The sequence below is a fragment of the Temnothorax curvispinosus genome, unplaced genomic scaffold (genome assembly GCF_003070985.1).
Source record: "Temnothorax curvispinosus isolate PA1 unplaced genomic scaffold, ASM307098v1 QBEX01000740.1, whole genome shotgun sequence".
Taxonomy (NCBI): Eukaryota; Metazoa; Arthropoda; class Insecta; order Hymenoptera; family Formicidae; genus Temnothorax; species Temnothorax curvispinosus.
The window spans coordinates 280,661-302,777 of NW_020210520.1; the positions used below are offsets into that span (position 1 = coordinate 280,661).

General features: G+C 38.8%; 1 protein-coding gene across 2 annotated transcripts in view; it reads right to left on the reverse strand.

Annotated features, from left to right (window-relative positions):
- The window catches only part of LOC112457942 (lachesin-like), a 128,060-nt gene that overhangs the window by 18,349 nt on the left and 87,594 nt on the right, over positions 1 to 22,117 (reverse strand). Inside the window, exons 3-6 of one of the 2 annotated variants that reach the window (XM_025021288.1) lie at positions 13,192 to 13,298; positions 3,975 to 4,160; positions 3,450 to 3,639; positions 2,777 to 2,905 (exon numbers count right to left, since the gene is read on the reverse strand). In XM_025021288.1, coding sequence (XP_024877056.1) covers positions 2,777 to 2,905; positions 3,450 to 3,639; positions 3,975 to 4,160; positions 13,192 to 13,298 — 612 coding nt within the window. Of the gene's footprint in view, positions 1 to 2,776; positions 2,906 to 3,449; positions 3,640 to 3,974; positions 4,161 to 13,137; positions 13,299 to 22,117 lie in introns of both variants that reach the window. The other variant, XM_025021280.1, reaches the window with a different exon arrangement.

Sequence of the window (22,117 nt, forward strand, 5' to 3'; positions counted from 1 at the left end):
CTCTCTCTCTCTCTCTCTCTCTCTCTCTCTCTCTCTCTCTCTCTCTCAATATAATTTTACGAAACTTTATTGAGAGCGCTAAAAATAGATAAAACGGTGCAAAACGATCTGAGAGATATGAAGTAATATCAAGCACCGAGTACCTATACTGATATAACAAGCCTTACAATTAGCACGTATATGTCGACGACAAAGTAGTAATCGCGTAATCGCACGCGAACGGCGCTCGCCGACGATTCCGGACGTTCTTCCGCGTTTTCAAAGGAAGTTCAGTACTTTGGTACTCGCGTCACGCGATCGTTTAAAGCAATCGGCCGTCTGCCACGAACAGTTTCCGTATCCCCGAATCAACCGAGAGCCCGCGCTTTGCTATCCACAATATCCCACGGCTGGTCGCGCGAATTTCGCGGCAATAGCTCGCGGACGCGGGTTCGTCTATACCGTATTTCAATGAAACTCGATTATCGCACGATCTTATCGTGGCGCCCGAGGCCAGGTGCGATATCGTACAACCGTATAGTGGAGCGTAGCTACGTACATAGGTACGTCCAATTTCCGCCGGAGGAATTACCTCTCCTCCACTAGGTTCTAAGACACGGTCGGGTCGGTCGTAACCGCGGCTTAACTCGCTATCGTCACACCACGCTTCCACCACAACGAGGCTACGACTTGTCTTCCTTCTTGCCTCTGTTTTACTGTTACGCTCTTTTAACGAGTGTACAATCTCTTGATGTATGGGAATTTATCTCGAAATCGGATTTCTCGCGTAAAAAGAAATTTAGAATCCAATTTTTCGCGTAAAGTTTTTATTTGCTTAATTATAACGATTGCTAGAGCCATATTACAGCGAACTGTTGCGCGTTGCCCTGGCTTTGTACACAATTATACATACTTTTTATTGTCATGTCGTCGTCTTTATATTGTGATAAAATATTCTTTAAAAGTCTTTTGGAACTTAGATTTTGTTTTGTTACAAGCTGCACGAGATACTTGTTTACTTAATAATTTTATCTCCTTCTTTGAAATATTAAAGAATATATTATAAGAGATGGGTAATCAAACTGATTTCATAACGAAATCTACGGGGAGTTGAGTTTATGACATTCCTTCGACATAGCGCGTTTCCTCGCGCGTCTTCATTCGCCCATCGTTTTCGCGCAATTTGAACAGAACCTTATTGCGCACACCGTTTTCTCGCTAAACCTTCGAAAGGGGAAGGAGAGAGGGGGAGGGTATAAACGTCGGTGTGTTGCACTGTCGTCCCGAGTGTAATTTTATTATCCCACGCCCCTTCCCGACACCCCATCTCACCCTGTGAAATCTCTCCTTCGCCCTCGTTGCCATTACGCGCCTGTTATTTAAGCAGTATTTTACCTTCGGTCTTTTTCCTCCCTCCCTCCCTATCTTCTCCCATTCCCAGCCGCGGTCTTCGTCATTCTCCATCTCCGGCTTTTACGAAGGAGAGCTCCTTGGTCTCGCTCCCCGTCGTCGCTACGGTAAAATTATGCAAGGAGAGGCGACAATGGCTATCTCGTCGTACAAGCGACGCTTTTCTTCGTCGTTGCCGCGGCACCTTGTATTTCCTCCGAGACGCCTCTCTCGTTTTACACCGAGAAGTGTGTCTCGCGTGGATAAGGCTACTGCCGGCAGTTCGCGGACTTTACACCTTCTGGACGATTGCTCGAGGAAACGTCCTGATGTACGGGAAACTGTGGTGCTACGTACGACCAGTAAAAAAACGAATCTTGACGCATTTCCTCGTGAACACGCTCGTTCTACTTTCGTCTTATGAGCGTCTCTCACTGATTGATGCGCGATTTGTTACTGGTACGAGAGCTTTCAAATAATGTCACGAATCTACCGAATTTCGAAATTTCAGTTATCTTGAATAAAAATAGTTAAAAGTTTGGAGGCAATCTTCCTTTGTGTATGTAGAAAGTTTACATATTATTTATTTTATGTTAAACTTGTATAATAATTGTTAATTTAGAATAGGATACAGATTTTCCATCTTATTTTAATATCTAATTTTAAATTGTATAAATATATTAATGATAAAGAGATTGGACACACACACACACACACACACACAAATGAATATAAGGCTGTTCGAATATTTCATAAAAAACGTCATGAGAAACATCATTTTACTTTTAGATATCTAATATATTCAATGTTTACGTACGTTCGTGTATATTTGATCGTTTTAATGAATAGAATATTCTGTAAGATATATCTACCCAATCATGCAAATTATTATTAATTAAAGATTAGTTGAAAGCTCGTTTCACTGAGGTTCCATGAAACGTACATGTTACAAAACGTCCGAAATGTTTACTTTATAAATTTTGATGTATTCTTTATACTGGGTCACGGAGAGAAATTGCGCGGTCTCGCCCTTCTGTTATTTCTCACTTTTGTTAGCAGCATTGTAACAGTTGAAAGTTTTAGCAGGTCTCGCTTTGGCGTTATTCGTCTTTTACCGAGACAATTGTATAAGACGCAATTTGTGCGAATGTTTCCGGCGGGAAAACGACTTCAAATTGATACAATAGTCGGATTAAATAATACTGCAATATATGATAATATATAAATAAAATTGATATAATATAAGTTGTTGCAATATGAATAAAATTAAATTATTGATATATTTTAAAATGTACATCGCAATAATATTAATAAAACAAATGTCGAAATTCGCAACTGCGAGAAATGTCCTTTGTGGCATATGGCGGAAATATCCGAACAGAATAGTAGATATATGTATAATACTTACAGTGCACATGTAGCATCATTCGTTTGCTGACTGACGGAGGCACTCCGTTGCTGGCGATGCACAGGTAGGCGCCCATCTCGCCCCTCGTTACTTTCGACAAAGTCAGCACTTCACCCTCTGCAGTGGGTACTGCAATATGCAAACACGAAGGGTCTCAGAAGTTAGCTCGTTACACGTAATCAAAGTATGCAACATTAAGACCCGATCGACTTAGCAGATTAAACGTACAGGCGCGTAAACGTCCACGTGGAAATTCGCCGTTATTAAATTTAATATCTATTTCTGATACGACTTATCATAGATGCCACAGTTCTGATTCAAAGAGTACTTGGAGCACTGAATACGACCAGTTAATGTCGCAAATGAAGAGGTATCAGTCAGCTAGTAGTACACATTTCAACGGTTTTTTTTTAATTACGGATTCAAATTTTCAAATTTAAAATAGCATATTAAAGACGAAATAGATTCTTGAATAATTTCTTCAATTAATTTAATATGTACCGGATGATTAAATTTTGACTTTAGCCGATCGTGGCGACTGTCCCGGTGGGATCAATTTTAATTGCGCCGACAATTTCGAAGAAAGTTGTTCGGTATCGCAACACGCCGCTGTATCGCTCCCAAGGGAAAAAAGCGAGATTGACTGGCGCGAAATAAAACTTGGAGCCCTTACTTTTTGTCTTGCCGGGACCGGTTCGTGAAATGATTTCGGTGCCGTCTTCCCGCTTCCACACGATCTCGGGCTTGGGATAACCGCGCGCTTTGCACACCAGCTTCGCGGCACCTCCCTCGGGAACCATCATGTCGTTCGAGGTCTCTTCTGAGATGATGTCTGGCGGTATTACCACCTCCAAAAACGCGCTCTGCGAATGCAGGAGGAGATAAATTATAGCTCGTCTACGTGTATACAGCGGTGCACGCGGAAAGAGAATATGGAGTGTTAGGAAATATACAACGAAACCACCAACCGCGGATTAAAGCGGAGAGCTTCGAGTCTGAGGTCGCAATTATAAATCAATGAACTTGAAGTAATTTTCGCGTTACAGAAATACTCCATTCGCTCGACAATTGCGTGATAATTATTAATTATTATACATTTTGGGCTGCACTTGCGGTATAATCTTACAAAAGACATATGTAATATTATGGAATTATCCTTCGCGCGAAACAAGTTATCTTTATCAAAGTCACATTTTACCTGGCTCTTCATGGGATCCGTGTTGACCTGGCACATATAAATCCCGCGATCTTCCCGGCGTGCACTGCGAATGCTCAACGTCCACGTGTTGTAGTCGCTGTGGGTCACCGACAGACGAGCGTTGTTCGTGATCACGTGCTCGTGAATCGCTAAGATCGCCTTGGTGTCTGCTTTAATCCACGCCACCTGGCCTCACAAACCCATTTCTTAGAGAGCGATTCGGAACCGTTTCCCCGCCTTCCCAAAGCCTACCTAATCTTATCGCCGTGCGTAACTCGTTAATTAACGATTCCTTTCCCGTCGCTGATCTAACCGGAGTCTACCTCGAGAGATATTTCACGAAAGTGCTCGTTAAGGCAGATTTTTTTTATAGCTTCCGCAGTCTTATACCTTAATCAATCCTTTCGGTATCAGATTTGGAATAAAATTTCTAGAACTCTTTTTTTTTATTTTAATGCAACCAAAATGAAAGCGGTTCTTTATGTAAAAATGAGAACAAACGATGTTTAATGTGCCTTAATATGCCGAACATAAATACCGAAAGAGTTAATTATTACGCAAAGTTCTGAGAACTGCTCTGTACAACGATGTCGAGGAAGAATAAAACTTCCTACTAACCTAAAGCACTTTCCTATCGCTTTTCCCGGTTTTTCCTTTCTACGTCAGTTACTCCTGAAATATTCGGAAGTACAATCTTAAGCTTTCTGTCGCGATTCAAATATGAACTCGATTACGATAACGTCTGCGAGACTTTGCGCAGAAAGAGAGATATAAACACGGGACGCTTTCTATTCGCGAATGAATGAAATATTCGTATACATCGCCTCGAAGGCAAGCATCAAAAGCCGGTATATTCTACGAAAGAATCTTCTCTTTATGGCGAAGTCTGCTACGGCTCTTCCGCCACCATCTCTCGACTGGAAAACTGTACCGTTGCGCGCCGCGACGGTCTGCCACTGTGTAAATATGAAGAATTCCGCGAGCAAGAACACGATAACCCATAGAACGTAACTTTTCCAGAAAAATAAAGAAAGGTAGCCGCGAGAGATAACGGTTTAGTAGCAAAGTTCAGGTGTTTTTACTCTCACAGGATGTAACATTATGTTTACATCAAAAACTCGAGCGAGCTTCATATTAGATGTAAAAATAGTAAATAGGATAGAAATAAACGTCGGACAAACACACATATTTCGCCTGTGTGATCTCGCCGCACATATTGGTATAATTTATTACAAGTCCTTCACGCTCCCGTGAATGTTCCCGCAAGTTATATTACTTCTGAAGTAACTATCGTGACTATTCCGAATGTGGGTTACCGCGCTTTCGCTCGCGATCCTTCGCTATCATCAACGCTAAATTGAACTCTCACCGGTTATTGCAGTTCGCTCCAAGCCGCTGATATACGCTATTAATTAAACCCATTTTTTTAACGGATTAAAACCAATGTAAAAAAAAGAGGAAGAGAGGCTGGGCGGAGAAAGGGGGCGAAGAAACGCAATCGCGACTGGTTAACATGTATTAATCGTCATTCCGCCCCACATTCTGGCTGAAGCTATTCTGAAAGAGGAAACTGCAGCGTGGCGTATCGCGAATATTCATCCTCCTCTTCCCGTCCCCTGCCCTCTGCCCTACTCGCCTCTCTCTCTCTCTCTCTGCACAGATATTATTGGCATGAAATTGAACCTGTACCATGTCGAATATCTGACCTCGCATCGCTCTGAAAGGCTATCTATCAACCGACAAAGGAGTTCCGCGGTTCTTATCGATAACCCGCGAGCGGAGTGTATAGAGAGCGGAGAATGAAGGGGGGGAGGGACGGTTACGGAGGCGGTTGGGATGCAAGAGGGTGCGAGTGTTTGGTAGTGACGGCCCTATGAGTGCCTCCACTTATAATATATTATGCCGGAGTATAAGCGCGACCCCATTCTCCCTTTCGGTGCGCCCTGCGACGTTCCGGGGAGGTGGCAAAGCACCCTCTCGGAAAGGAAGGGACGGAAAAGTCGCCGCGAACGACAGATGCTCGCGACTCTCAAACATTTATGTCATATTGCCGTCAATTCATTCACTGATGATTAATTGTTGTTGACCGAGAAGAAAGAAAAAGGGGGAAAAAAGAGAAAGGCTAAAAATATTCTCGCGTACGGAACAATGTACGTGTGTTTCAAGAGCTCCTCGAAATTAAAAAGTCAAAAATATGCTTTAAAAATGAATAAAACATAAAGGGTGAAAAATTACATTTATGAAATTTATAAATTCATGAAGTTTGTATTATATTTGATGTTTGTAGGATAAGCTGGAAATATGAATATAACATAACAAAACATGAGATTGAACAAAAATTATCTCTCAATAATTATGAAATAAAGCTGATAGACAAATGATTTTTTTCATGGAGCTCTTACTTCGCAAAACTCTGTAACAGATTTCTCGTGAATATGCGATATGAAAATCGCTCTTGGAAGTGAAAGAACGTATCCATAGCAACGTGAGTCGGATAATATCGTGCGAGCAACTAGGACGGCAACTCGATGGCGTGCACAATATGTCGCTTCGCATCCGAAAGCTGAAACTCGAAAACCGAGCGACCTCGCGATTCTGCTGCGCCCCCAAAAAGGGAAATCCTGTATACGGCAAGACGAAAACCGTCATTTTCCCTTTCCCTCTTTGAGACACGCAGCATCGCGCACATGTTTTCTTGAAGCAGGAGTGAGTCACGAATTTGCAGTACAATGAAGGAAGCAGAGGATTTAAAGTAGGGAAGAAGATGGGAGGACGACGGAGATCTTAAAGGGTCGTGCCTTGTATGGAAACGAGCCTCTATCTTAATGCAAAAACGTCCTCTTTATCTAATGCAGCTTCCTCTCTGGGTACTGTCGGCTTACGATTTTCCTCTCCTCCTTCTCCTCCTCCTCCGGTCCTCCGATCTTCGTGGTCCTTTAAGGAGGAGAAACCACGAAGGAACCCACGGAACAGACGGATAGATAGACGTAAAGAGATTCGGGGATGAGAGAGTGATGGTGAGAAGGGGGGAAGGGTGGGTTAACCTCCCTAGTCCGATATAATATCGCGTTACGTACACCTACTACCCCTTCCCCCGGCCTTTGGCTCCACGTTCCCTCCATTCTCGGCCCTCTTTCATATGCAAAACCATCGTCGGCGCTCCATTGTGGCGCATTGTGGGATCGGGAGCCTCGGTCCAGTCTACCACACCTCGTTTATTTCCCGCCATCTCCTCCGCGCCTCTTCAGAACCCCTCACCTAACTCTTCATCCCTTCTCATCTTTCGCGTTTTATTCGTGGCTTTCCAACGCCGTCACCCACTTATATAGTGCGACTCGTCCCTGAGTTCTTATTTTCTCGACTTTCGACCGCCAAGGTACGGTTGTTCCCTTTTTTAGAGCGGCGTGTAATATAAATGGATAAACTCGCTAATTAAAAGTTTCGCGATTCTCCCTCTTCTTGTCCCCCATCACGATGCTCACTGTTGAACAACTCGGTCGGACAGCCATCCCCTTGCCCTGCGTACCTTTATTGACATCACGGTCGGGATTCGAGATGCTAGAGTATTATCTTGTAATCTTTGTACTCGACTTTTTTTCGTCCTCCTTTCTTCCCCGTTTTCGTTCTACGACGATTTTAACCCTTTCGAGACGATTTTTTTTCTATTATATTTGAGATTTATATTTATGATAAAAGAAATTAAGAAAATTTTTCTATCTAATTTGGGATAATTTAACAATAAAGAATTTATTCCTCTTTTATGCTTGGAGCTTTAATAATATTCCTGAAATTTGAAGTAATACATTATATAACTAGTAAAAATACAAATTTTTTTAAACAAATAATTTATAGCATCTTGAAAGGGTTGATTCGAGAATTTAAACACTACGCGAGCTCTGCGATCTGAAGTTTATTTTCATAATTTACTTGATCTTTATACAATATTTGTACAGTTAAGTAAAATGAAAAAGAGAATAAACAGAAAAAAGAAAACCTTTCCAATAAAATTTTGATTAATGGCGCGATAATAATTTTAGTGCGCATCCTACATACATGAAATGTGATTGCTTATTATACATTGCTTATTTCACCACGGATGTGCGCGAAATTCGTGCGTCGCGCCCGAGAACACGATAACGGTTGGGTTAAATGTTAGATTTTATGGCAGAACACAACGTCGAGCGTCGCGGCGCGGCACGGCACGGCACGGCACAGTGCGGTACGGCACGCTTGACGGTACAGCGAAACGCACTCATCCGCGTAGCCGCGTGCGCGGAATTCGAACGATTAACCGATTCACGTGACACGCACGTTTCGGACGGAGATTACTCGTTCTAGCGTACGCTCCCTGGACGTACCGAGTGATACGAATAAAACGCGCTAATCTCCTTTGTTACTTCGTGTAAGAGCGCATCGAATAAGCTGAAAGCTGGATCCAGACCGAGTAAACGAGTGCGAATAAACGCGGAATAGACCACTTGTTTCGATCAGCACTGGTGACGCCATTCTCGTTAAAGCAAACTCTTCACTGGCGTTTGTTTGCACTGGTTCACTTAGTCTGGGATCCGACTTGAGATCATTTGTCTCGGAAGTTATGCAATCGACGTAAATAAGATTTAAAAAATTGCATATTTAACGATAAATATCGGTTCGAGACGTTTACAAAGAATTATTCGTTTAAACGCACAGATATTGAAACCTTTGGTTACGCTTGTTATTCTCGACTTACTTTTCGTACTCTTAACTATGTTAACTTGATAATACGTCCTATGACACGTAAGATATTTACACATAACTTGGACACAATCGAAACTCATACGAGAAGAGAAAGGTTTCGTCTCTAACTGAATCGCTAAAATTGATTGCTGCTGCTAAAACGCGACCTATCGTCTCCGATCTAAACTCTAATATTAAGTTACATATCTCGTTTATTTGTCTAGATTATTAGTGCTTACTGTTAAAAACATGCTCATGCAACCTCGTGTACTCTCCGTTATCATATATTCATGCATCATTGGCATGCCTCTCGCATATAGACAGGAATTCAGTGACACGCTAAGAACAATACGTATCCAGCACGATCCCGCTCCTCGGACTCGGCAATTACTCAGGGCGCATAACACGTCCGAACAATGTGCATCTCAATCCTTCTCCAATGCAGCTTGCACCATATTTCATTTCGCACGAACATTCAAACCTCAAGTGCGTTTTATGCATTGTAAACAGACACATGTGCAAATAGAAATTGTGCATTCGTGGACAAGCCGATGTGGACCTGAATGTTTTCGTATCGGAGGGGCAGGGCACGGAACGATTTACCATGATGACATTTTGGGAAATTGGTGCAATGACGCACAATTGTAACCCGCTCGAACTCGAATGAGAAAGAGTTACGTCGGATAGAAGATCGTGATATAAAATAACAAGACGTTTGGATGGACATTATATCATATCCCATAATTTTTGTTAGAAAAATATTTCGTATTCTTTCGAGATATTCGCAAATTGACGCTCTTTGTGCAACCAGAATCGATATAATACGTCTATAATATTCCGTTAGGCGTAACGATAAAATGTACGAAATTTGATAAAAATACAGAGTATCTTCAAGACAATAGTAAGTAGAAATAGGAATTATCTTGAGATCATGTAAGATAACATCACTTGTGTTTATTTGGCACGAATGTGCTTAAAGTTGGAAATTAATATGCCTAACGTTTGTAATTATTGATTTCATAATCTGTCATTGTTTCATGCCCATCATTCCTGTTTTGAAATATCCTTTGAAACTTCTCGTCTCCAGATTTCCAGGTATGCTATTATCTACCGAGGCAACAGAATCCAGAATTTTTTTTATACAAAGTATTGTGTATTGAAAGAAGTATAATTAGTATAGGCTAAATCACGCATCTTTAAAATTACTATTAAATAAAATTATCGTATTATTAAATACATAATTACGAGATACCAGTTCGTAAGCTGTATAAAATTGTTGTTTATAAATATTTTAACTACCTTTTACGATCCACTTTTGCATTCATTAACTCTCGTTCAAAACAAAGGTAGATGCTGTTGCCTGGGGTGATCGTCGAACTACCCCGGTTTTCCAGCGGGTGCGATTAAGCATCGAAGCTTAAATCTAACAAGCGGAAAAGCCGGATACTAGGCCTGAATATCTTCGCTGTAGGCTCGGGCTCGTATTGGCCGATCCACGAGATTCGCTTGGAGCATAGGGCATTCAAGTTGTAAGCAGTGTGCTCGTTGCGCGTTTAATGTTAATTTGAACGTCATCGTTCTGCCAGTTCCTATTCAAGTCGATCAGGAGTGAAACTCAGTTTGACGGATAAACTTGTTAATCATCTTCATGAGTTGTTCGAGCTCTTTTGTCCTGCGAAAGTTATCCGGGAATGAGAAAGGAATGTGTGGTTTTCGATCAATACTGATACACGTGCTATTTTCAAATCTGAATGTAAATATCAGTCTGATGAAGAAAAAATAATATTTGTAGTACAGACATTTATGTATCAATTGCTTATGTGGCTGGTAACTATATGAATACGGAGCGTTTCTCTTAATGATCGAAATAAAGAGCTACGAATTAATCAATTGAATTGACACGAGTGGTTGTTGATCGATCGCGATGATAAATTGTGCATGTCACGAATGTATTTTCAAAATTTTATCGTTATGCACGATACACTATACAGGCGAACTGTTTCTTTTATGATAATTACGCGATGATCGTATTTTCTGGTGTTTTTTTTTAGTTTGCAACGATCGAAACTGGTGGATATGTTGTTACGCAAAATCATAATAATTGAAATTACTCGGATTTTCAGAGATGGCAAAGTAAAGATGTTCAAATATTTAATATCAACGAGAAGTGTACTTTATTCTTTAACAAGAAAATTTTTTGCTCAGAATTTTACTCTTTTTAGACAATACGTTATTATTTCAGTTTTTTTTTTTTAATATCTCATGCGTTACAGTATGGCACAACAACGATTTTCCATTTTCGTATAAAAATAAAATTGAGATACACGAATATACAATATTTTCTGATGCAAGTAATCCCCTAAAAATTTTAATCTATTTATTAGAACTGAATAATGTAAGAAATTTCATCCATTTAATGAGATGAATAATCGATATGATCATTTTCATTTGCGAGATTTTGCGAAAAATCAATGAAAACAATCGCGAATCTACGAAAACAAAATTTTCCTTTTACTCTCACAGATCTCTATACGCTTAATAATTTAAAAGAAAAGAAATAATGAAACCGTCACGATGATCCTTATTAGAAAGGAACGTAAACTCCCGCGCAGTGGATTGTCCGACCGTGTTAAAAGAAAGAAGTTGAAACGCGGGCGAGCGCATTGCCGGAAGTAATCGCATTTTCCAACAAGTTATAAACTCTGACAGTGCCAAGTTTAATTAAAACCTACGACGGTCGCGCGGGCGGCGCCGAAATTTCTTTCCCCGGGCGAGAGGTCTCCGCGGCTTGGGGGAAAGGGAGCCGGCTATCGGGAAGTTATCGGTTCAACAAGTGGAGCCGTAAAGCGCTTAATACGCCACATCGGCGATATGTTCTCGCGCGAAATCAATTTCGCTACATATAGCGGCGCTGTGTGCCGGCCTTGATCAATCTTCCTTCCATTGCCGGGATCGCGCCATTACCAGAAAGTGTAAAGCGGGACTTACGCAATTACACGCGGCTCTGAGCTCTCTACAGGGTGTTCCGAAAAAAGTACAAATAACTCCTTTCCAGCAATCTGTTTTACAATTACGAACTAGAAAGTCATAAAAATTTTCGATTAAAACATTTGTATATAAGACATTATATTTTTAAAATAATTGCTATTTGATATATGATACAATTTTGCTGTCCAATTTGAAGATTTTTACATTTTAATAATTTTACTAAATAATTTTATCGATATTTGGTAAAATTGATAATGATATTAATTAAAAATGTGTTTTATGTGTAATTACTTTCACGAAAATAAATTTCCAATCTCTTTTGAAGTTTCCTGCCTGCCGACAGAAGATTAACCGAGAGAGTCACTTAATTAATATTCATATTTCCCGCAAATTTGTTAAAACAAATTCTAAGTAATAATAACCATTTTAACATGTGTACTTTAATGAAATCAACGATGCTTGTGATCTTATCTCGGACATTCACGCGGCGAGAAGCCGAAAAAATTATTGCGCCAGTAATATTGGACGTGGTCTTTTGGAAAGCATGATTCCATGGAAACGGGGGTGGGCAATGTGCCCGAAAGCCATTGTCAAAAAAAAACAATAGCTGCAACGATGGATCGGCTTTTTTTGTATCCATTCATCCTCTCGCGATTCGAATTCTTTTCAGAGAAAGGACAAAGGTGGAGATCGATCGATCGATCCGAATAAATTCCGTCCTGGCTACGCGACGCGTTAATATTGATAACATCGATCTCTCGATAAACGTTTGGTCTACTTTGCGTTTCAAATCTCTCTACAACATTAGGAAGAAGATGCTAGCTTGAAACACGCGAGCGTATGTATTGCGATAGCTACAACTCCAGTATCTTAATTGCGATAACTCGCGACGCATAACCCGCGACGCGAACAAAATGGGAAAGCCGTTATTACGTGCACGTCTTAAGTTCGGTAATAACTAGACGCATATAACTATCGGCTGTAATGACGGGTAATAATACATTCTTTCGACGCGCGAAGGCATCATTAACCATTTCGCATGGAAGAGTCTCTCTCTCTCTCTCTCCAGCGTGAATTGTCAGTATTTCAGACGAAGTGAACGAAGAGAATAAGACAGAAGGAACGTGAAGAGACTATGAAACTTCGGTTGCCGCGTCGTAGTCGGGCGGTACCTGTATACCGGCTGATAGATGAAAATGGATGTCGTATACAGAGAGATAGTTGGTGATGGTGGCTGCTCTGGCAACTGTGGTAGTATACATATATATAATTTTTTTTCTTTTTTCATAGCTGGCAGTAGTGCAGTTAAATGCAGTGCTGTGAAGTGCAGGCACGCGCGCATATAGGTGGTGCAGTAGTAGTAGTAGTAGTGACAGTAGTAGAGTTAGTAGTAGTAGGTAGTAGTAGATAAGGTAGTAGTCCATTACAGGCGGACACAGGTTAATGGTAAAATAGTTACCCGGGCCTTGACGCTGCCAGAGTGATCTCCGCTCGCGGAGGAGGAAGGACTCACCCGGTATCCACCGAGGTTGTTCACCACGCAGGTGAAGGTAGCGTCTCGACCCTGCGGGATCGTTACGTTCTCCAGCGGGTAAGCGAAGTCTGGCTCTAGCCCCGTCACTGAAACAGACAACAACAACGGTCGTTCGTCAATTGAACGCAATTCTTCGTGCTCCGCTTCATTCCGCTTCATCGCCGAAAGTTTCGACGGAGCAAATAACTCTTTAAAAAGAAATTATTAACTCTAAGATTTAAGAGCTAAGATTCGAGCATTTTTTAGATATATTAAAATTATATTAGATGAATTAGATATTATATGTATCAGGCTAGAAAAGGAGGATAATTATATTTATAAAGAAGAGCGTTACGTGTTTTACATTTTAAATATCATTTAAGCATATTGCATATTAAATTAGTTAATTCTCGACAGAGTAAATCGGAAAGTCGCAGTAGTTTCGTGAAAATATCCCGAGGCTCTTTTGTCACGGTACGCACTGGATACGCGGATATTTTATGTCGTGTTATATATTCATGGAAAAAAACGGGCCTTTGTAGAAAGTTTGGCGTTATGGAGCATTCATACAGCTATCTCATAACAGGAACTATCGTGCACTATGCGCGAATGCCTAAGTACCGGTGGATTTTTTTGCGAAACGTTCAAAAGTGACAAACGAGTCAGTGACGAAACTTTCCAAGCAATTTTCTCACATTTCCCAGCTATCTATATAAATTCTAAAAATAGATTTGTTTAAATATTATTTTTACCTGTATTGTTTTCACTAATGTAACAGCATGATACTTGTATTGTAGGATGTAATGTAAAAATAACGATAATGAAAAAATAAAAAGATATGACATTAGCAGTGACAATGACTTGATTAAAAGAAATTAAGAGATCAAACATTTCTTTATTACTGTCCACTGTATATACAAATCACTGTTAACGTGTTCAGCAGCGGCACTAAATTAATTTGTGGAATTCAAATAGTTTGTTAACAGTATCTCATTGTGGTGCTTGTATTTCGCAGGCTGTAACGATCCAAATCGACAACATTTAGCCGATTTACGATGTAAAAGTAATCAACGCGGAATTAACACCTGTCGCATGTGAAATAGTTTCCCGGCGAACTTTATCTCGGAACCTATATTTCGCGAGTAAACGATACAGTGAAATTGCCGGAAATGTCGCTCGTTTTGTGTGAAATAGTATATCATTCCTTTTTTTAAATATTTCCTACCTACAAATCCAATATTTTTATTGTATTACTTCAATGTGGCATAAAGGTACTTTTCTATTATTTATAGTAAAAAAAAGTGTCTTATCGTCTGTCATTTCATCATCTAGAATTGAATATGAATTAATATAATAGACTTGATGTAGATTTTGATAATTTTATAATTTTTGGTTACACACTTGTCTAAACCTATAAACGTATATTAAATCGTAAACGATATTTTATTCATATAAAAAGAACAAAGAATCCAACAATCACATTTCGTGTAGTAAGAATCGAGAATTTCCGAATAGCGACGCGATAGCGAAGGCAATACAGGAAATTGGTAAGCTATGTGATGGAAATTCTATCGACTATATTTTTTCTCGCCGCGGTCGGACAATCGCTGCTATAGCAGGATTTAATATTGGAAACTCAATCCCTGCTACTTCTAACACTTACTTTTGTGAACGAATTTGCACATTTTCACCGTAGCATTCCGCGTGCGAGATTTAATAACTGTAGTTTCAATAAATGGGATTTTTCTTGTGAACTGCTCGATCAATATACAAAAAGTACTCTACATAGATTTTTTTGTCAAAAAAATATGCTTTATGAGTAACAAACGTAAGAGTCGTAGTATCCCATTTTACTATATTGCAATATTTAATGTTTATTAAGAAAGTATAAAGATATATTTGGCCCAAGGAAGAATGTTTGTTAATATTATAATCATAAACGCACTCTCTCGATGTTTTTACATATCATCTGTCATCTTTAATATATTTTAGTATATTATAGCTTTTTTTATGTGGAGCGCTCGCAGCCTTTGCCCGGTTTGCAAAAGAAAACCGGAATATTACGTAATGCATCATATGGCCATTATGTAATTGCAATTGCGATGCGGAAGAGGCGTTTCCGAGACAAAGAGAGATTCAATATGATGCTCGTGTCTGGTGAACGATACAAAGAAACTGACTTACGAGAAAAGTTCGCCCGTCTCTACCGCGAGAAGAACCTTCGCGTATTGAATTTAAATTCGCGGCTGGCAGCAGCAGCAGCAGCAGCAGCCGTAGTAGTAGCTAGTATCATCTAATGTAACTCGGTTATGTGAATTTTATGAGGCCAAATGGAAGGTGGGAAAAACGCGCCTTATGAAAGCCGCTGATCGATTTATCCGACATTCTCACGGTGACAGACGCGACTAAAAATGGTTGCGCGATCTTCGCACTTCGGAAATATTCCGATATCTTTACAATGTTGCAGTATCTTATGGAAAAATTATCTTTCCTTTATGACACAAGAAAGATTATATCAATTTTTATATACGCGATAGTGGCAATGCGGACGGTTGTCAATAAATGTTATGTATATACGTTCTATTTCAGTTAATACGTCATTTTAGAAGACTATTAGTTGATTAAAAATATTACCTCTCGATATTATCGATAATCCGTATTTGTGTAATTACAAATCACAAATTAACGTCCTTTTTTTAAAATACACAATGGAAAAATAAGATGAATTTATTTTATGCTGCGCATAAAACAATGGCTCGTTACCGAAATGCCAACAAATGTTTATTTCCACGACCGTTGAAAACCGGCAAAAGCTCCGCGTGTGGCTAAAATGAAACGCTTTATACCACGGCTACATTTGCAACACCATTTGTGACGCTAATATAATTGGTTACGCAGATACGGGCGCTGTAATTTGTTGCAATTACGACAATGTGAGGTGCTACGCTTTAAGGGAAATAGCTTTTTCTCCAGAGGAGGGGTAAATTTTACGGTCACGGTGTGACGAAGATGTAGGACATATCGCGGTATGCCGCGAAGAGCCGGGAATTTTGCCGACTGAATTTTCCGGCGATATTTGAAGAGTGACGTACATACGTAAACATTAAGTAATTTTGCACGTTTGTAAAATATATCGAAATTTCTGTTCATGCTAAACATGTCGACGGCCGAATAAATTGAAACAAATAGAATTCACTGCCATGTCATTGCTGATAAATATTATGACGCTATTTCTCAATGTTTCTAATGAAAAGTTTCTCTCTTTTTTAGTTTAAAATAGAAATATTCTGTTACCATAATTTTGTTTAGTACAATTCTTACTGTATTCAATGCCAATTTACATGCAACAAATGTGGCTCCTTCTACTTTGCAAATTATTTTATTAATTTTTCATATTTTATATATTATTGTACAAAATATAAAATTAAAATACTAATGTAATATGAAAAAGCGATTATATGCAGCTTTAGTGACTCTGATGATACTATGGAAATTAATTAGAGTCAAAAAATTTAATATAGAAATATGTTGAGAAGTTACGATAATTTTTTAGATATATGTAACAAATTTTATGATATAATATAATTTTTTACGCATAATTAAGTAATGATAAACTGATTACTCTAGTAGAAAATTTTAATTATTATAATTTTTTAATTTTTTTTGTTTTAATAAAAATTTGTGCAACTGACTAATAACACTACTTCAAGCGGATTATTAAATCTAATTAAAAATTGCAGAATAAAGTTAAATCTGGCGTTAACTCTGCTTTGATTTAAAAATGAAAATTAATTTATAATTATACAATATTTTCTCAGAAATTGTGTGATATTTTTCACGATAATTTAATCTGTCATTGTCCTGCTTTATTAAAATCTTATATTTTACTTTATTCAATAAAAACGACAGAATTTGAAAGAAAAGATAATATTATATTATAATATATGAATATTAATTTTTTAGCTGTGTTAATCTTTGCTATAATGATGAATTGATTGATGTACGACATTTAATTCTTATATCTCACGGAACAAAGTATGCTGTTTCACAATCGCGATTATTCCTCGAAAACAATTATCAACAGCGTGATCAATTGACTTCTATAAACGTCTCCTGAGCATATTGAGGTGACTATTATTTATTGGAGCAGTTACTTTGCAGTTTACTGTTTTTCATTCAAAACAGAAATCGAAATGATAGGAAATAGAAATTATAAATTATTGCTGATAATAATAATCATTCCCGTAAAGATATTTAGATTTCAATATGTATCTTTCATTGCGTTTTAGCTTTAGATATACATATAATAGTTTGTTTAATTTTGGCTTTTCAAAACGCGAAGTGTGACATGAATCGAAAACCGGAGCGAGCAATTCAAGTAACGGGAAATCTGTGTTGTATCAACTGTTTTAATACACATATTAACCATACATAATAATGTACAAATAATTAATACAAATATTGATAATACATGTATTTTGTGAGGTTTCGAAATGTACATGCAATACAGAAGTTTGTTTATGCATTCACAGAGAATCCTTTGTGTTTTAACTAGCTGTTAAATTGACTTTATTAATCGTATTAATCGTATCGAAAATTTCTTAGTGATGAGTACGCGCGATTATAATTAATTATGTTTTTGCGTAGGTGTATGTGAGTGTCATGAAGAAATAAAGAAAAAACAAGAAAGAAACAGAGAAGAAGGAGAAGGGGATTCAGAGAGGCATCGAGAGACAGCGGAACAACGGGGTGAGTAATCTATTTTATTTGCAAATCAATCGTTTGTAATTATTTTATGTGAATGATAATTATTATTTGAAATATTAATCATCACGGGCGTCGCTGTAACAGTATTTATATTTCAACGGGTAGCAAATATCACAATTCTCTTGCTGCTCTACTTCATATCAGTAAATGGTAAATCATATTTTATTTCAATTTGAGGATTTATGGAAATTGTCTATCAGGCACACATATGATACGTGTAACATATACATGTATCAAATTAAAAGCATAAGAATATTATGGACAGATGTATTAATATTTTACGAATTTATTGGACTCTTAAAATGGACATGTTAAAATAGATCAGTAATATTTAACGTCTGACCGGAAATACGTACAATTATCCACTGATTTATTGTGCAAGAGAATGCACACACGCGTATACATAAAGTAATTAGATTAGTAAAAGGAAACGCCGTGCCGAAACGCTTGCACTTTATGCGGAGCAACGGTCCCGCATAAATTGTCCTCGCCTACAAAGGACAGTGTAAAGTAATGCCACTTAATCCATCTACCTTTACAATAAAACCATCGCGCTATCCTACGAAGCGTAGTGCAAAGTCCCGAGCGTGTAATGTTCGTTTATCTTCCATCGCCCATAAAGCAACGACTCGTGCAACCAAATGCAAATTTTTGTTTACGTTCTGTCAGCACTTTTATTGCGCAATTATAGAGCGTTTCTATAAACTTTCTTACGCTTGCGAGAAGAGAGGTGGCTGAAGAGCGTCTGAATAAGCTAAATGTACGATACATATCGTAAATTATATTATTACGCGATCAATAATAATATTTCATAAGTAAAAGGTACTTTTTTTCTTATCTAAAATTATACGATCTACGCGATCGATTCCCCAGGAAACCCATAATTTCCATCTCGCGATACATCACTTCGTTGTATCGATGGCGAAAATGCATCTCACGGAGTTACGAGCTTCCAACTATTCGCGCTGCACTTCCACGGAAGATGCGAAGTATGGAAAATGCGAGGCCGGAAAAATGCAAAGAGTACGAAGTGCATCGCGCAGCATATTCCCACTCAATTAAGAAGTTTCCCTATCGAAAATTTTTCCTGTAAACTCACGAAGGAAGCACGCGTTCGCTTTTCCCACGCGTTTCGAGTGTCGATAACGACGATGATGTGTATCAAAGTGTCGCGATAAAAATACACTATCGACACTTACGGCTGAAGGGATTACACGAGGTTGAATTTGACAGAGGCAGGCGTTCGAAAGGTTCAGAGTTCGCGTATTTTAGTCGATTCTATCATGAGTTTGCGAGACGAGCTACTTTTTCTACCGATCCGCATCTCGTTACACGTTATAGTGTTCATGGATCCGCATCGCGATGTTCTTCCGAATTCATGCCACTGTAAATACAATACTGACATACGGAAATCTTTTGCATGCCAGAAGTTTCATATACCCGACGAGAATGGATGACGTTTGCGCGCGATGCACACATATGCGTCAAAATTGCGCAGACGTGACAGATATGAGAGGATGTACAGAATTTATCAGAAGTCTTATTTTTCCCCACACACACAGTTGCAGATTCTTATATTAAGTAAACTTTTCTCTCATAAAGTTTTACTTTCACAGAGCTTTAATCTAAGACGTTTAATCCGAGATATTTAATGTTGCAAATTAAAAAATTAATGACCTCAAGTAATAATGACGAACAGCTCGTAAGTTTAACTTTGTTGAAGACATAGTTCTTCATTAGTTATTCATTAAGAAATCTGTAATTAAGGGAAAGCCACGTGGCTTTATAGATACATACTATAGAGAATCTCGCTCGATCCGTGGCCGCGATAATTCATTGAGTTAAGTCTACGCACGTACAATGCGAGTAAAAGTTTTGAGTGTTATAACAAATGTATCTTGCAGAGTGTGCTACCATCAAAAAGTTCGGTAACTGGGCGTCGTTGACAAATCGATCGTACGGGCCGTTTCAGGAAACTTAAATTTAAATCTTGAAACTTACATTCAAGTCCCAAATTAAAAAAAAAAAAATAAAATTGTTTAGCCAAAACATTACAGCTAGATTTATACAGGATTGAATCAAAAGATTATTGAGTCGCAATGTGTATTTTACACATTACGGAATGTCTTGTGAATTCAGGTGTCAATAGATTGAGAAAAAATAGTATAATTCAGTTTTAAATCAGCCCGCGGGTTGGCTTTTTATCTGGCGAAAATGGTTTTTAATCAGTGCTTAATCAAATTGAAAATGTGCCTGCCGCAATTATGTAAATACGAAAACTCGTACGTTCTGTTATTCACGTATATTTAGCTACGAGGAATAGTTCCATATATATGTAGAGAAAAATTAGAATCCGAGTCAACGGCGCGCCTTTACCTCGAGCACTCTAACGCGTATGTATTCAGTGCATATGTCGGGAGTTTTCTGACTGCGCCGCTAAACTAGCCATAAATTTGATTTCGCGGTTTAATCTGAATATACCAAAACACATACGTTAGAAAATTTTTGCAAAATATGTATTATCACATAAAATCTTGCAAGAATTACAGGAATTACAACAAGGGTATAATAGATCGTGATAAGGATTTATTACGAGTAAAATTTTAATAATTATTGCTTGTTTGACTATTATATTTAGGTATATTGACTACATTTACTAGATTCGGATCGTTGTTGAGATATAACGTGTTTGTGTATTTTTTTGTAATAAATTAGGCACGTTTTCTTTAACTTATAACGCCGCTTCGTTCGGCGTTATGATGTTTCACGCTGCTTCCATCATGTATGACGCGGAGGCGAACTGAGAAACACCACGTTCTCTAGGAGGTTAGAGAAAGCAGTATCCCAAGCGCTTTTACGACGGGAAAAAGAATTGTGTAGCGAATCGACTGAGTTTATAGCGTCCGTAATATTAACGTCGAATATCACGACACGCAGCGTCGCGCCGTAACACGAGTCGAATTATGTTTGGCATGCTCGATTAAAGTCCCACATCCAATAATTTATTTCTTGGACGTATCTCGTACAGAGTATTTTGTTGAAGTTAATTTTCGTATATATTTCTATATGAAACGAAACTAATATACTTATTAGTAGTTAATATATTATGTTACTGACTACTCGCGTGTGACATGATATGAGGGAAAGATCTCTGTCGATTTGCCATGCACTGACAAATGATTAAAACAGCAATCTTGTCATCAAAATATGTACCGCCCATTTCTTATGCGAGCTAAATGCATGCTCTTACGACTTTTATCCTCCGCCGAGATTTGGCTTTCCTGTTGCTTACCACATTCGCGACAAATTTCTCAAAAAGAGCTCTCAGCTTTTCTTTCATCCGAGACATATCATCTTTTTCGCACAGTCCTCTCGTACATGTATACGTCCAACCAGCCGAATGCGCGAGAAGAAAGGGTTGCTTGTCGAATTTAAATTTACAGAGGTGCGTTAAGGCGTACGGAGCGATCAAAAAGTAAATATCTAGAATATCACAATGTGATGTGTCGACGGCGTGGCACGGGACGAGCGCGAGTCAAGGAAAACGGCAGCCGCCGTCGCCGCCGCCGCCCCGTTGCCACATTGCCCGCTGAATTTTACGAGGGTATTTACATGAGCGCAATATTTTATGGGGCACTTAATGCCAGGTCACGTTCTGTCCCTCACTGCCGGGGCGGTCTCCTATGAATCAAAGTGCGCTTTAAAGATTTCTTTCTCATCCCGCGACGCGGCGGATAAGGAACTCGCTCGGGCTCGTACCTCGTACGGAATATCTTACGTAGCATCTACCTATCTTATCTCAGGGGGTCTCTTTCTCGTTTTCTCTCTCTCTCTCTCTCTCTCTCTTTCTTTATCTCTCTATCTCTTCCTTTCTTCTTCTCCTATCTCTCTTTATTTCTCTTATATATCTCTCTCTCCAACCAATGAATAATCTTCACCCCTTGCGACGCCAGCGAAACTTGTATCGGCGAGGGATCGCGGAATCGTGAAGCGTAAACGACGGAATTCTTTACGCGGCTCTTATCCCGACGTCGATATTATCATCTATTCGAAAACATCCCACCTTTAAAGTGCCGTGATAGAATGCAACTTCATCGGGGGATAAAGTATATGATCGCGATGGGCCATAAAGCACGATAATGCTGATATTCGTATTTTT